Genomic DNA, 17,416 nt, shown 5'->3' on the forward strand with positions numbered 1-17,416 from the left:
ATCCACACTCAGAGCATTCATCTCCAGAGGAAGTGCACACATTACGAAGTATTTCCTAGGTTCTCAGAGAGCGGTGAAGTTAAAGATGTTAAAGCAACATTTCAAAAATGTAAATTCAACATTTAGAAATAATGAATATGAAGTATGTCATGCTTCTATGCCTCACTTACCCAAGCAATGTGTTATGTCCTAATAGCAAAGATTCGCTATGCATTCAGAAATATATATCTAAAACCTTTCAAAATGAAATAAAAATATACTTTCCAAGTGCCATCACTATCCGTACATAGAGCCTATTTGCCGGGGAATGAGACAAACTGATGCATTTCTCAATTCTGAGCATTAAATTGCCTTGGGTTAGCATGAAAACAGAGTCCAAGGCAGCCCAAGTGGGCAGCTCTGAGTGGGCTGAGACACTGTCTCACTGCAGAGTAAATCTGCATGAAAGTCTTTAAGGAGAAGAAGTCAAGCAAAACTCTTTTCTAATTTTTAATGCCTTTATTAAGGTATAATTAATATGCAATAAAATCCCCATTATGTGTGTGAAGTTTTAGAAGTAGGGCAACTGTGTATAGATGCACAAGCACCACCCCAATCATAATACAGAGAATTCCCATCAGCCAACATGCCTGCCCCCTTGTGCCTTTCAGCAGGCAGTGCCCTCCTCAAAGAGCCCTAGGAAAGCACCCATCTTTCTGCACTATAGTTTTTTTTTTTTTTTTTTTTTTTTTTTTGGACAGGCAGAGTGGACAGTGAGAGAGAGAGAGAGAGAGAGAGAGAGAAAGGTCTTCCTTTGCCGTTGGTTCACCCTCCAATGGCTGCCGCGGCCAGCACGCTGAGGCGGGTGCACCGCGCTGATCTGATGCCAGGAGCCAGGTGCTTCTCCTGGTCTCCCATGGGGTGCAGGGCCCAAGCACTTGGGCCATCCTCCACTGCACTCCCTGGCCACAGCAGAGAGCTGGCCTGGAAGAGGGGCAACCGGGAGAGAATCCAGTGCCCCGACCGGGACTAGAACCCGGTGTGCCAGCGCCATAAGGTGGAGGATTAGCCTAGTGAGCCGCAGCGCCGGCCATGCACTATAGTTTTGCCTTCTCAAGATTTCACATAAACACATTATGTAGGCACTGCATTTCTGACTCTCTACCTTAATATGTTTTTTATATTCATACCTTAGATGTTTCAGTTCCTGCAACTGCTATTGTAGTTTCCGGGTTTTCCTCGTTTTTATTGCTAAATAGTATTTCAATGTATGCGGATACCACAATTTGCTTTTCCATTTGTAAGGGGATAGACATTTGGGATATTCTGAATTTTTGATGATACCATCCTTCGGTGAGCAATGCTGCCATGAATGGTAATGAATAAAGTTCTATGTGGACAAATGTTCCATTTCTCTTAAAGAAACACCTAGGAGTTGCTGGGTTGTATGCTAAGTATTTCACTTTACAAGCAACTTCAAGACTGTTTGCCAAAATGCATGCCCATTTGCCATCTCTATCGGCAGAGAATGAGAGCTTAACTTACTCTGCGTCCTCACAGAGACTTGGTATTATCAGTCTTTTTAATTTTAGTCATTCTAATGTGGTTATGGATCATTTAAAATACTTTCTTGGTACAATGTTCAAATATTTTGCTTTATTTTGTATTGTTTCTTACTATTGAGGTATGATAGTTCTTCATACGTTCTAGGTAACAGTCTTCATCAGTTTTAGCAGACTTACTAAGGCATGATAACACAATAATCACACAGTAAACTACATGTATTTAGAGTATACATTTTGATACATTTTAATACATCTACACTTAGGAAACCATAGCCCCCAAGAAAAAATAATGAATATATCCATCTCTTCCAAAGTTTACTCTTGCCTTTTGATAATCTTCCATTCTTGTTTCTTGTTTCAGCCAGGCAACCCTGTATCTGCTGTCATTACAGATCTGTATTTTCTGAAATTATTGCGTGCTTTCTGATTGGCTTTGTTTCTCAGCATATTTTTGAGATTCAACACTCATTTTTGTTGTTGAGAAGTGTTACAATATCTGGATAATCTACCCATTCACTTATTGATAGATATTGGGTTGTTTCCAGTTTTAGGTTACAAAATAAGCTGTTCTGAAAAGGCGTGTACAATTACTGGCATGCATATATGCTTGCTTTTATCTTTGGTTGACTGCATATCCTGGCTATCATGAATAGTGTTGCAATGAACACAGGGGTTTAGGGATCTCATACACTGAGTCTGATCTGTTATTCTTTTCTTCTCCTTACTTTCATTTCTTCTTTTTCTATTTCCTTTTTTAAAATAAGTGTTCATTTATTATTTATTTGAAAAGCAGAGAGAGAGAGAGAGAGAGAGAGAGAGAGAGAGAGAGAACTGATTGATTTTCTATCCACTGGTCCACTCCCAAACGGTCAGAAGATCCAGGGCTGGATCAGGCTGAAGCCAGGGGCTGGAAACTCCATCCTGCTCTTCCACGTGGGTGACAGGGACTCAAGAACCTGGGCCATCACCCCCTGCCCCATCAGGTACATTATTAGGGAGCTAGATCAGAAATATAGCAACTGGGTTTTGATCCACCACTCAGATATGGGATGCCGGTGTCCCAAGCACAGCTTAACCTGCTGTGCCACAACACTGGCCCCTTTTTCTAGTTTCTTATGGTGAAGGTTAGGTCTTTGTTGTTACAGAAATTCAGTATTCAAACAAGCAATAACAACAAAAACCCAACTCTTCAAGTGCTGCTTTATCTACATCCCACAAATATTTGAAAGTTGTATTTCTGTTTTCCCTCAGGTTAAAATATTTTGAAACCTCCTGTTATTTCTATCTGGCCAATGGAATATTTGATTGCATTACACTTATTTTCTAAGTATTTGGGGGGGGATTTCCATATATATTTGTGATATTGATTTCTAACTTAATTTCACTATAGGCACAGAACACATTTTGTAGGATCTTAATGAATGCATTGAAACTTGTTTCATAGCCCAGAATATGGTCTTTCTTGGTAAATAGTCTGTGTTGAAAGGAATGCCTACTTAACTGTTTGTAGGTGGTGTGTTCTGCAAGTGTCAATTAGGTCACAGTGATTGATAGTGTCATTCAAGTCTTCTACTGATCTGCTGAATTTGTTTTTTACTTGTTCTGTAAATTACTCAGAGGAATATTCCAATTTCTGACCATATCATTGATTTGTCTATTTTCCCTTATAGTTCTATAAATTTTTGTTTCATGTATTTGAAAGTTCAGTTATAGTGCATAAATGCTTAGGGTTGTTATGTCCTCCTGAAAAATAGATCCTTCTCATTACAAAGTGACCTTCATTAATCTTCATAATATTTGTATTCAATTTTTTTTGACAGAGTGGACAGTGAGAGAGAGAGACAGAGAGAGAAAGGTCTTCCTTTTTCTGTTGGTTCACCCTCCAGTGGCCGCCACGGCCGGCGCATCGCGCTGATCCGAAGCCAGGAGCCAGGTGCTTCTCCTGGTCTCCAATGTGGGTGCAGGGCTCAAGGACTTGGGCCATCCTCCACTGCACTCCCGGGCCACAGCAGAGAGCTGGCCTGGAAGAGGGACAACCGGGACTAGAACCGGGTATGCCGGCGCCGCAGGCAGAGGATTAGCCTATCAAGCCGCGGATTTACTTTTGTTATATTACAGCTGCACCAACTTTCTATGGACTACCAGTAGCATGATATATCTTTTTGCTCTCCATTAATTTTAACCTATTTATTTACTTTGATTAAATAAATTTCTTGAGGGGACACACTTGATGGTCTTGCTCTAATATGCAGCCTGACAATTCTTGATTTTTAGTTGTGACATATAGTTCCACAATAGTTTCCCACTGCTGCTGTTACAAGTGATAACAAACACAATGGATCAAGCAATATACATGTTCTGTTCTAAATGAGGGTACTGGCAGGGCTCTGAGTTTTGTGCAGGCTCTAAGAGAATCACTTCATGGCCTTCTGCAGCTCCTGGATGCTAGTCTCATTCCTTGTCTTGTGGCCTCATATTACTCTGTTTCTGTCACCACCACCTTTAACTGACTCTTGTCTCCTTTTAAGTTTTCCTTGCAATAACACTGGCCCTACCTGGCTAATCAGGATATTCTTCAGATCTCAAAAGCATTAATTTAATTAATGACATTTGAAAACTTCCTTTCTCCACATGGATAACATATTTAGGTTCTAGGGATTAAGACATGGATAGCCTATGGCAAGGAGGATGTCATTACTAAGCCTTCCCCAGTCCATTTAAAAGTACTATGACTGCTGATTGTGTCTCAACCTGCCATCTTGCCTCCTGCTTTCTTAATGTGTCCCATTTTATGTTTGCTTCTCTTTTCCAGTTCTTCATTCTTTTGCACGGACTGATTCATATGCTTCCATTTTAATTTTGTTTGCTGCCTTATTAGTTATAGCTCCTTATTTCAGTGAATCTTAAAATGTATAGGATATACTTATAGAATAAAAACCTCACACAGTACACTCTGTTTTCTCCATCCCAGACTTACACTATTGTTTTCTTTAAAGTCTCATTCATTTTTTTAAAGGAGAGGGAAAAGAAGAGAGGAGGGGAGAGGGAGGGGGGAGGGAAAGGGAGAAAGAGGAGACAGGAGAGAGGGAGAGGGGGAGAGAGGGGAGGGGGAGGGAAAGGATAGAGGAGAGAGGAGGGGATGAGAGGGAGGGAGGGAGAATCTTCCATCCACTGGTTACTCGCCAAATGCCTGGCAACAGCCAAAGCTTTGTGATCTATTTTAACTACAGAGGCCTAAAGAGTTAATGTTCTGTAAAATCCTACAGATGCTTTCAAAAATGCTGTGTGAAATAAGCAAGTGCCTCTTGTTGAGTTTATAATAAGTTTATAATTTTAAACGTGGCAACTTAAAGTCTTTTTTTTTTTTTTTTTTTTTGACAGGCAGAGTGGACAGTGAGAGAGAGAGACAGAGAGAAAGGTCTTCCTTTTGCCGTTGGTTCACCCTCCAATGGCCGCCGCGGCCTGCGCGCTGCGGCCGGCGCACCGCACTGATCCGATGGCAGGAGCCAGGAGCCAGGTGCTTTTCCTGGTCTCCCATGGGGTGCAGGGCCCAAGCACCTGGGCCATCCTCCACTGCACTCCCGGGCCACAGCAGAGAGCTGGCCTGGAAGAGGGGCAACCGGGACAGAATCTGGCGCCCCGACCGGGACTAGAACCTGGTGTGCTGGCGCCGCTAGGCGGAGGATTAGCCTAGTGAGCCGCGGCGCCGGCTTTAAAGTCTTTTGTCATCCAGTTTTATATATCAGATTTGCTGCTCATAAAACTAAAGCATTGTTGGTTCTGTGCTTAGCTGTCCTCCTATAGGTTCTGACGGACTTTTTCCAGCCACATCTATTGTATTCAGTATTTTGGGATGGCTCAGTAAACAGATGAAGCCAACAATGTATTACAGGTACCAACTGAGAGAAAGTATGGTTAGCTGAGGTTCTAAGAGCAGAAAGTAATTCGAATCAATTGGTAAATAAAAAACAGTTAAAGAGGCTGGCGCCGCGGCTCAATAGGCTAATCCTCTGCCTGCGGCGCCGGCACACCAGGTTCTAGTCCCGGTCAGGGCACCAGATTCTGTCCCGGTTGCCCCTCTTCCAGGCCAGCTCTCTGCTGTGGCCAGGGAGTGCAGTGGAGGATGGCCCAAGTGCTTGGGCCCTGCACCCACATTGGAGACCAGGAGAAGCACCTGGCTCCTGGCTTCGGATCAGCGCAATGCGCCAATCGCAGTGCACGGGCCGTGGCGTCCATTGGAGTGTGAACCAACGGAAAAGGAAGACCTTTCTCTCTGTCTCTTTCTCTCTCTCACTGTCCACTCTGCCTGTCAAAAAAAATAAAAATAAAAATAAAACAGTTAAAGAGTTTAAAAAGCTATTATTGAATCTGCTATTCTATGATATGTGTATACATACTGTATGTCTACATGGGAAAATTTATTAAGAACTCTTTTAATTGGCTTGTAGATAAAATATTGCCCATAAATTTAAACAGCTAAAATTAATCAAAGTTATATTTGATTCATGTGATCTGAATTTCTGTATCAGATGTTTTAAATTTGTTGGTGGAAAGAATCTAAAAATATTTTATATGTTTATGCTTAAGTTTACTGGTTAAACAAGCTACACCATGTTAGATACTTAAGAGATGTTTCCAAATACATGTATTCTTAAAGTTTATAGAAGGCATTGGACCTTCTGGTAAATGTTTTCTTAAGTTAAATCGCTTGCTAAGTTTTCATTTGATATTGATATTGTCAGCAGGCAATCTAGGACTTGCTCCCTCATTTCTCTATTCTAAGACCAATTTGTTCTCTCATTTCTCTATTTTCTTTGAGGTAGGAAACTAATTCTATTTTGAAGGACTCGCCAAGATGCAAAATTTGACTTCTAGATCTTATAAAAGGGATGGCTAACATTTTTCTGTAATAGTATAGGCAAAATAAGAGCTTAAATTATAATTTCACTATGCCATGGGCACAGTAAACAGGCAAGACCTCCCTTTCAGACCAAAGAGAAAGAAAGTTTTAAAGCGAGGACATAGCTTTCCTCATGGGCATTATCTACCTCAGAAAAACCACTCTCAGAACATGCCTGTGACTACAGACTTCTAGTTTAGGCCGCAAAGGTTAGAGATGGGACTTGAGCACCCCCTTGACTTGCATCCTCTGGTCTACTTTAATAAAACCCAGGAGGAAAAGAAAGCTAGGCATCAGAAGCAATGTAAAGATAGGTGGCAGCCTATTAACGGCTGTTCTGTACAGTGATCTGCCCTCAGGGAGACACAACAGGCCAGTCTACTGCAGTGGCTTTCAATGTGGTAAGCTTGGGCTTCAGCAGAAGTCAGCTTGTGATAAGCCCTGGCAGCTCTGCCAGCCAAGAAAGAGTTGGATCACCGGAAATGGAACTGCCTTGGAGTCGAAGGACTCCAGGTCAGAGCCACAGATTTTGCTGGCTCCAAGCTGAAAAGCCCTTCACTCATCCCAACTCCCAAAGTGACCACCATAGCTGAGGGGACAGCCAAGTAGGGTCAGCAACATTGCAGGCAGAACTGTAAATTTCTTGTTAGAGATGCCACCTGCCTTTACCTGGCCAGTTATCCTCCCAGGCCAGCTAGGTAATGGAAGCCAACAGGGTGCCTTACCCAAGGAGGTTCACACCTCCCTTAGGATGTACCCTATGTGAAAAGATAGGTAGGTCTGGGCCTCTTAACTTACAAGACCTAAAGCCCACCAGATTATTATCAAGCCCCTTCTGTCAGTTTCTATTTGTCTCTCAATTGGAGAACTTATTTGTGGCTTTGACAGCACCTTTGGTCCTTTAATAATGACTTTGTCTTTTGTTCTAGACCCTGTCTAGCCCACTTGGGTCTCATTCCTTTGTAACCACAGCCTCTACTCGAACATCAACGGCTCTACTCCTAACCTGTGTGTATGATGGTCCTCTCCTCCACTTAATGTTGTATGATTATTCAGAATTTCTCTACAAACCCCTCCACCTGCAAAAGTTGAGTGGCCTTTCTCCCGGTCTTGGCTAGGCTCAGATTTAAACCACGTCCATCAAACAATCCTCACAAGGGTCCAGAGACTCCCCTCATTTCCTCTCCTCTATGAAATCCTTTCATTACCTGGTTAATGCCACTCTTAGCATCAATGGTTGCTATTCTCACCCTGACTCGTATACGACAGTGTCCATTTAAGTGTTTACAGCAGGTGATAATGGCATGAACCAAGGCCTTCAGCAACCAGGCGGTCAACCAAATGCTGCTACAGGGATATATTTGGCTCCCCACCCAGGAGACAGCAGCTAGAGACATCGCCCCATGCCAGTGAAGAGTACCTCATCACCCCCAGTCAGCAGGAAGTAGCCAGAGAGACTCATCATCGCCCCCTTTCCTACCATCAAAAGGTTGGGATGGTAGCTTTGGGATCCACAAGGAGAGAAGGCCTACACTTCCGGGAATGGAGAGTCCCTACCCGCACTTCCGGGGAAGAAAAGTCCCTGTTAAGGTCCCCATGGGTGCCTAAAGGTCAACCAGTGAGGATCAGACCTGCCTCAACCTTTAACCCCCATGCCCTGTATCTATAAAAGGAGCCCTCCTAACCTCTGATGCACAACTTCTCTGGCCTCTGCTCTGTTGGGACTGGGGAACCTCGCCGGGGAGCGGAATCCCAATAAAAGCTTGTGAATTTGATTCGTTTGCCTAGGAAGATCTGTTATACGCCAGACACTTGCACATAGTACATTGCTGTGTTTCCCTGATTTAATTATCTTTTATGCAAAATTCACATAAGTAGTTATCCTCTGCATGCTTTTGACTCCTTTGTGTACATCCATATTTCCATCTTGCAAAAAGGACTTTAGTTTATAATTCTTGCAGTACAGGTCTGCTGAAGATTAATTCTTTCAGAATTTGTGTGCAGGAAGTCTCTTTCAACTCCATTTTGGGATATATTTGCAATGAGGATGGGATTACAGGCTGATAATATATTTTTTTTAGTACTTTAAGATGTTACTCCACTATATTTTTGCTTCCATTGTTTCTGGGCAGAAATGTGATAGAAATTCTGTATTTATTACATTCTAGGTATATTTTTTCTGGATCCTTCTAAAGATTTTTCTCGATAACTAGTTTGAAAAACGTTATTATAGCCGGCGCCACGGCTCACTAGGCTAATCCTCCGCCTTGTGGCGCCGGCACCCCGGGTTCTAGTCCCGGTCGGGGCGCCGGATTCTGTCCCGGTTGCCCCTCTTCCAGGCCAGCTCTCTGCTATGGCCAGGGAGTGCAGTGGAGGATGGCCCAAGTCCTTGGGCCCTGCACCCCATGGGAGACCAGGATAAGTACCTGGCTCCTGCCTTCGGATCAGCGTGGTGCGCCGGCCACGGCGGCCATTGGAGGGTGAACCAACGGCAAAGGAAGACCTTTCTTTCTGTCTCTCTCTCTCTCACTGTCCACTCTGCCTGTCAAAAAAAAAAAAAAAGTTATTATGATTTCCCCTAAATATTCCTAATATTTTAATATAAATGGGATTTTAAATTTCATTTTCCATTTTAATAGAAGTAATTTCTGAATGCTGATCCTTTCTTGGTGATATTGGTTTTAACAGCTTTTTAATAAACATGTTATGTTTTTTTCCTTATATAAACATATTAACTACAAATAGTTTTTCTTCTTCCCTTTCAATCTGTGTGTCTTTACTTTCTTTTTCTGGACTTAACCGCATTTGAATGGCTTCCTTAGAAAGTTTTACAGAGTGAAAAGATATTCACCTTTTGATCCCCATCATTCAGAAAACATCCAGCCATTCACCACTAGGCAGGTGTTAGTTATTGGTTGCTTTGTAGACATCCTTTATCATGTTAAATAATCATGCTGAATAGAGTTCTCATTAGCAGGGAGTTTACCAGGAGGGAGTGCTTAATTTTATCAAGTACTTTTTCTTGCACATATTCAGACGATTACACAGATTTTCTTTTTAAAATTAATATGGTGGGGGCCGGCACTGTGGCGCAGCGGGTTAAAGCCCTGGCCTGAAGCGCCGGCATCTCATATGGGCACCAGTTTGAGTCCCGGCTGCTCCTCTTCCAATACTGCTCTCTGTTATGGCCTGGGAAAGCAAAAGATGGTCCAAGTGCTTGGGCCCCTGCACCCATGTGGGAGACCCGGAAGAAGCTTATGGCTCCTGGCTTCAGATTGGCACACCTCTGGCCATTGTGGCAAACTGGGGAGTGAACCAGCGGATGGAAGACCTCTTTCTCTCCTTCTCTCTGTGTGTAACTCTTTCAAATAAATCTTTAAAAATAATAATAAAAATAGGCCGGCACCGTGGCTCAATAGCCTAATCCTCCACCTTGTGGCGCTGGCACATGGGGTTCTAGTCCCGGTCGGGGAGCCAGATTCTGTCCCGGTTGCCCCTCTTCCAGGCCAGCTCTCTGCTATGGCCAGGGAGTGCAGTGGAGTATGGCCCAAGTCCTTGGGCCCTGCATCCGCATGGGAGACCAGGAGAAGCACCTGGCTCCTGGCTTCAGATCAGCGCGATGCACTGGCCGCAGCATGCCAGCTGCGGCAGCCATTGGAGGGTGAACCAACAGCAAAAGGAAGATCTTTCTCTCTCTCTCTCTCTCTCACTGTCCACTCTGCCTGTCAAAAAATACATAAATAAATAAAAAATAAAAAAATAAAATAAATATGGTGAATTTAAGCCATTTTTGAATTCTTTAAACCTAATTGACCTTGACAGATTTTTTTTAAAGTATTGCTCAGATCAGCTTACTAATATTTGTGAAGGACTTTTTCATCTATATTTCCAAGGGGAAACTATAGTTTCCTTGTGAAATTTTCTCATTTATCAGGGAAATATAGCTCTCAGCAAATAAGCAGGGAAATGATACTTTTTGCTCTATTTTTTTTCTAATATTTTTACAGGGTATTATTTCTTCATTAGTTTTTTTTTCCTAAAAACAGTTAATATTTTTTAAAGATTTATTTTATTTATTTGAAAGACAGAGTTAGAGAGAGAGAGATACAGACAGAAAGAGAGGTCTTCCATCTGCTGGTTCACTCCCCAAATGGCCACAACGGCTGGAGGTGTGCTGATCTGAAGCCAGGAGCCAGGAGCTTTTTCCGGGTCTCCCACATGGGTGCAGGAGCCCAAGGACTTGGGCCATCCTCTACTGTTATCCCAGGCCATAGCAGAGAGCTGGATTGGAAGAGGAGCAGCCAGGACTAGAACCGGTGCCCATATGGGATGCCGGCGCTTCAGGCCAGGGCTTTAACCCATTGCGCCACAGCGCTGGCCCCACAGTTAATATTTACTGAACATCTACTGTCGTAACACAGAATTCTTGATTATTTCCTTCAACACTTTGAGTTATCATCCACATGTTGGTTGAATTCCAATATCTCTGATGAAAAGTCAGATGTTTACAATTTTTTTCTCTCGATACTTTGAAGAGTTTATCTTTGCTTTTTGACTATTATTATGTATCCTGTGGTTTTCTTTGGTTTATCCTAATTAGATTTCTTGAGATTGGATATCTAAGTTAATGGCTTTTTTTTGAAATTTGAGAAATTTTTGGCCAACGTTTCAGTGTTTTTTTCTCATTTTTTCTGGTATTAAACTTATCTTTGTGTTTAAACTATTTAATAGTATTACATTGGTATCTGTGGCTTTGACTATTTTTCCTGTTACCTTTGTTCTTTGAGTTGTCTATTCTTTCTTGGTATACCCTCAAAATAACTAATTTTTGTTCTGCTTCTGTTGTTGAGTACATTTGAAGGATTTTCATTTCACTATTATACTTTCAGCTCTAGAATTTCCAATGGGGGGAGGTTCTATTTCTCTGTGGAGATTCCACATCTGTTCACTCAGTGATACCATGGTTTTCTTTATTTCTTAACACACACACACACACACACATATACATATACACACACATATACTTTTACCATGTCGTATGTTTATTTTTACCCCAGAAAAGGCTTTGAATATACTCTTAAGAGTGACACTGCAGTCTTTGGCTGCTAAATCTAGCATTTCAGCCAACTTCAATCAGTATCGACTAAGTTCTTCTTTTCAAGTATTGGTCTCACTTCCCCATTTGTTTGCATGTCTAATTTTTTGTTGAAAACTGGACATGGTAGACAATACATTATAGAAAATCCGGAATCTGGTTCTTGTGATTGTCAATTTGTTGTTGTTACTTTTTTTTTTTTTTTTTTTTAACAGCAGACAGGCAGAGTTAGAGAGAGAGAGACAGAGAGAAAGGTCTTCCTTTTCCATTGGTTCACCCCCAAATGGCCACTACGGCCGACACACTGCACCGATCCGAAGCCAGGATCTGCTTCCTCCTGGTCTCCCATGCAGGTGCAGGGCCCAAGGACTTGGGCCATCCTCCACTGCCTTCCCGGGCCACAGCAGAGAGCTGGACTGGAAGAAGAGAAACTGGGACAGAATCCTGCGCCCTGACCGGGACTAGAACCCGGGATGCCGGTGCTGCAGGTGGAGGATTAGCCTAGCGAGCCGAGGCACCGGCCTGTTGCTACTCTTTTAATAGGCAGTTAATGTCTCTGGAATCCGTCATGTGTTGTACCTGATGTTTCTGCTTAGACATCTAAACAAAGGCTTTAAGAGATTTCACTGAATATCTTGGAATTTTATTATTTTTAGAGATATGAAGTTCAGAAACTTAAACCTTTTAATTAGAAATGTTTCTCATGTCATTTTGAGGTATGTGATATTTTTCTTTAGTTCTTACAAATCCAAATATAATTCAGCTGTAGTAGCAAAATGCTAGCATCTGATCTTGTTATAAATTCAAATCTGTAAGTCAAACATCTAATAAAAATTTTCATAAAAATTTCACATTAACAAGCTAAGTTTAAGATGTTAAATTTAAATGGAAAATTGGGATACTAAAATATAGCATAATTTTTGTAATTAGATTTTATTTAAAGTATAATTTTACCTTCCTAGGTGAAATAATTTTAACTAAAACACCACTGTAATATTTTAATGGAATTTATTTTTTTAAGTTCTTAAGGAACCAGAACTACTGTAACAAAGTAAAACATTTTTTGTTTAAAAATATACCATATCATAAATCATGGAGTCAATACTCACTTAGTTCTTACAACACACCAGGCCTCTTCTAAAATGTAATAATTTACATGTAACTCCAACAATTTATCTCTCACTTCTTTTGCAGACTTTCGACTGTATGCAGAATAAACTATTTTTGTCCGAGCCCTTTAAATTTTAACAAGAGGTTAAAACATTTTAAAGTAAATACTAATAGAAAGACTAAGAAAATACTGCTAATAAATCAAGACCTTACCCCTCTTACTGAATTGAGTGTGAGTGTGTGTGTGTGTGTGTGTGTGTGTATCCCAAAATGATATAATGTTGTTCTGGGAACAGCAGTTTCCATATTCCTATTTATATTTTGAAAGTGCTAAAACTTAGAGCCATTTTTCTTTTGTAGATACTGCTTATTAATGTATAAACTAGTCTATGGCTATACTGGATAGTAAAACAATGACTTAGGGTATAAAATTTGCTTCACATAATTCCTAAAATAATTATATAATGTCATATGTTTCTATAGAGACTAAATGTAGTACAAACATAGATTTCAGGATATAACGTCATCAATAGACATTCCAAAAAACACATCAATTGAAGCTAAATATAGCAATTAGGACATTTGAAAAGTGGGCATCTAGCATATCAAAGCAGACTGAAAAATCACCTTAACAGAACTGAGAAATGGACATTCACTAAAATATGGTGGAACAGGTTTTCTGAACTTATGTGGGAATATTCCTGAACAAACTGAAATTCTGAACAAATTGCTATCTCTGCATAATACTTAGGATTTGAAGTATATAGGATATTCCCTTTTGCCACAACCAGAGGTGAACCTTTAAATAATTCAAAAATTTACCTCTAACAACAGACCAAAAATCCAGTGAAAGGAAAGATTACACTGACCATTAATGGAATGAACAACTTGATTTTTTAAAATCAGCCACTTAAAGAAAACAAAACTTTTAGACTTTGGTAGAAATTAGAGTTCTCATAATCAGCCAGCAAAATGCTCTAAATTTTCAAAAGCACACACAGTAAAATGTAGGTACTTCCTGTGTGTGAGTGTGTGTGTGTGCGCACGTGCAGTGACTTTTCGCTATTCCTGAGTTCAGGAATAAGTAGCTAGTGAATGTGGTTGAAATACTCAATTGGCTGCCAACCTCAAGTCTGCATCCTCATAATGTGGGTGGTTCACAATGGGATGAAGTGTAGACAGCTTGACACTTGCCATTGTAGGCATGGCACCTGCAAAAACAGCATCTGGAAGACAAGATTCCACAATCTGTAACATATGAACCCAAATTAAGAAAGATGAAACATATTTAAATGATTACTGTTGGCATCATTCTTTTCACTCACTCAATATTTATTTACCAATTGTCTTCCTCAATAAAGCTAAATTTTGGTAACTTTTACTAGGTACTGGAACTGTCCTCAGTATTTTTACAGTGATTAAATGATTTAATTTGTCCAACTATGAGGTGAGTTCTCTGTTCTTGTTTTATGGATGAGGAAGCAGAAACATAAAAGTTAAGTAACTTGCCTGGGACTGCAGAGAAGAGAAGAGGAGAAATCCTGAGCTAGAGGAACCCAAAGCTCAGGGCCAATGTCATCCAAAAGAAAATTAATTATACCAGCTGAGCCAGAGCTAGAACCCCAGAGATCCATCTACAGAAGAGACAGACAGACACAGAGCTGGGGGAGGGCGGATGCACTCCTGCCACCCACACACCTTCCTTCTCTTTGGATCTGAGATAAATATGATCACAACAGGGAAGAGCAAGACACTGTCCTACTAATATACTGAAGTCCTCACGTGGCTACCGCACGGATTGGAGAAAGTTATCTTCTCTGACTGGGCAGAGCCCCACTAGTGCACGGCTTAATTAGTGGACTGAAGGTTGGATTTCAGCTCCCACGTGTCCTCTTAACTAGTCACTTTTATACAATGTACAAACTATACAACCTTACAGCGTAGACCTGAACATAGCAATGGTTCCACTCATATTATGGAACTTTAAGCAGCTTTTAATAAACATGAGAAAATCATGAGAGAACTCATAATAATAAAATAAATTATTTAAGAAAATCTAAGAGACAGCTAAAACTGAGATGGGCTCTGTGGGAGCTATCTTGGGTGAGCTGCCAAACATAGGCTCTCCTAGAAACCCGAGACAAACCCTGAAATAAAATAAAGACAAGACCCAAGAAAAGGATCAAAGAGTAGGTGTCTTGAAATGCTCCGGAAACAGCTGTACCTGGGGAGGAGCAAACAACCTGTATGCCTGTGTGCCTGCAGGAAACCTCAGTGAGGACTGGAGACCTGCTTGGCAGCTCCCAGTGGGGAGTCACGCCCCACATCATAGGCCTGATCTGAAGCATTTAACATTTACCTTAAAGATGGTGAGCTACGAAAACGGTGGCTAGCAAAAGATATATAAGAGGAATCTAACTCAAAGCGTTACATAAAAAAAAAAAAAAATAAGAAAATCACAGTGAAGAATCGATGCCAAAGAAAAGTAAATTTCAAAAGTAGTCTAAGATTATAAATTTAGATTCAGTTAATATTGTAGAATATGCTTATTCTCTGGAAAAAGATTTTAAAGGGTTTTTAAAATATATATCTTTATTCTTTTGAGAGGCAAAGAGAGGGCGAGAGCGTGCTCCCCATCCGCTGGTTCCCTTCCTGAATGTCTGCAGCAGTGGGAAGCTGGGACCTGAATCTCAGTTTCCTATGCAGGTGGCAGGGACCCAACCAGTTCAGTTCCACCGCTGCCTCCCAGAGTCTGCATTATCAGGAAGCTGGTGTCAGGAGCCAGAGCCAGGAGTTAAACCCAGGCACTCCAACGTAAAACATGGAAATCCTAACTAGCATCCTAACCACGAGGCCGAATGCCCACCCCTGCTTGAAGGAGTTTTGGATAAAGATATGAAAAAGTTGAGGGGCTGGCACCGAGGCGTAGCAGGTGGGGCCACTGCCTGCAGTGCCAACATCCCACATGGGTGCCGGTTCAAGTCCTGGCTGCTCCACTTCCAATCCAGCTCTCTGCTATAGCTTGGGAGAGCAGTAGAAGATGGCCCAAGTCCTTGGGACTCTGCACCTGTGTGGGATACCCAGAGGAAGCTCCTGGCTCCTGGCTTTGGATCTGTGCAGCTCCTGCCATTGTGGCCATCTGGGGAGTGAACCAGCGGATGGAAGCCCCCCTTATCCCCTCCCTGCCTCTCTGTATCTCCACCTTTAAAATAAATATATAATTTTTTAAAATTGAGCTAAAAGAATTTTGGGGGTATTTAAAATTAGGCTTTATATTCATTAATAACAACCTCACAGAAGACAATGCTCAGAGAGAGGTATTTAAAACATTCACAGAAAATGAGTATTTTGAAATGCATGATTTTCAAAAGTTTTTTGCACCAAATAAACTTGTACTAATTTGTCATAACATCTGAACAGGAAGGAATGATCTGGTTTGTGCCACTTAAGAAGGACAAGATAGGCCGGTGCCTTGGCTCACTAGGCTAATCCTCCGCCTGTGGTGCCGGTACTCTGGGTTCTAGTTCCAGTCCAGGTGCTGGATTCTGTCCCAGTTGCTCCTCTTCCAGTCCAGCACTCTGCTGTGGCTCAGGAAGGCAGTGGAGGATGGCCCAAGTACTCAGGCCCTGCACCCGAATGGTAGACCAGGGGGAAGCACCTGGCTCCTGCCTTCGGATCGGTGCAGTGTGCTGGCCGTGGCGGCCATTTTGGGGGGTGAACCAACGGAAGGAAGACCTTTGTCTCTCTCTCTCTCACTAACTCTGCCTGTCAAAAAGAAAAAAAAAAAAAAAGGAGGACAAGATAGGGGTCGGGGCTGTGGCACAGTAGGCTAAGCCTCCACCTAAGCTGCTGGCATCCCATATGGGTGCCGGTTTGTGTCCCAACTACTCCACCTCTGATCCAGCTCTCTGCTATGGCCTGGGAAAGCTGTGGAAGATGGCCCAAGTGCTTGGGCCTCTGCACCCGCATGGGAGACCTGGAAGAAGCTCCTGGCTCCTGGCTTCAGATTGGCCCAGCTCCAGCTGTTGCAGCCATTTGGGGAGTGAACCAGCAGAAGGAAGACCTTTCTCTCTGTCTCCCTCTCTCTCTACCTCTGCCTCTCAAATAAATAAATAGAATCTTTTTAAAAAAAGTACAATATATCAGTTTGAAAAGATCTTCTATCAGAGCAACATGAATTCTTGGTGAAGACTTGACAGGTCATTTCCAGGATCAAATGCCCCAAAGAAATCAGCAGTTTGCTGAAAACGAAGCCTGCAACAACAGACCATACACATTAACTGGTGAGAAAAAAATTGATCTTCTTTGTGCTCTGATTGAAGAAGACTGACAATTAACAGAAGAAACAAAATTTAATGCCACAGACATCTCAGATGGTTCCGCTTACACAATTCTGACTGAAAAATTAAAGTGGAATTAGCATTCTGCTTGATGGGTGACAAGGCTGCTGCACCCAAATCAGCTGCTGACTCGAGCAGAGCTCTCAAGTGTACACAGTAAGTTCAAGCAGCTGGAAACAAGATGCGGAGGCATTTCTTAAATGAATTAGGACAGGAGATGAAGCGTGGTAGAGCCACGGTGGTCCTGTGTGAAAGCACACTGGTCAAGAAAGCCCCAGGAAGAGCTTCCCTGGGGAGTTCTTCACCACCAGGACGTCAGCGCCCACTCCTCTCACGAAACAGGGGCAGCTCTGTGAAGGTGTGAATCCTGATTTGGCTCCTTCTGATTTCTGTTTGTTTCCTTAAATTAATTATGTAAAGTAGGACT

At 41.9% G+C, this 17,416-nt stretch overlaps 1 protein-coding gene across 1 annotated transcript in view; it reads right to left on the reverse strand.

Annotated features, from left to right (window-relative positions):
• The window catches only part of LOC100341431 (probable C-mannosyltransferase DPY19L2), a 94,039-nt gene that overhangs the window by 391 nt on the left and 76,232 nt on the right, over positions 1 to 17,416 (reverse strand). Inside the window, 2 exon segments of the mRNA XM_008261630.4 lie at positions 12,649 to 12,774; positions 13,776 to 13,875. Coding sequence (XP_008259852.2) covers positions 12,649 to 12,774; positions 13,776 to 13,875 — 226 coding nt within the window.

The sequence above is a fragment of the Oryctolagus cuniculus genome, chromosome 16 (assembly GCF_964237555.1).
Source record: "Oryctolagus cuniculus chromosome 16, mOryCun1.1, whole genome shotgun sequence".
Lineage (NCBI taxonomy): Eukaryota > Metazoa > Chordata > Mammalia > Lagomorpha > Leporidae > Oryctolagus > Oryctolagus cuniculus.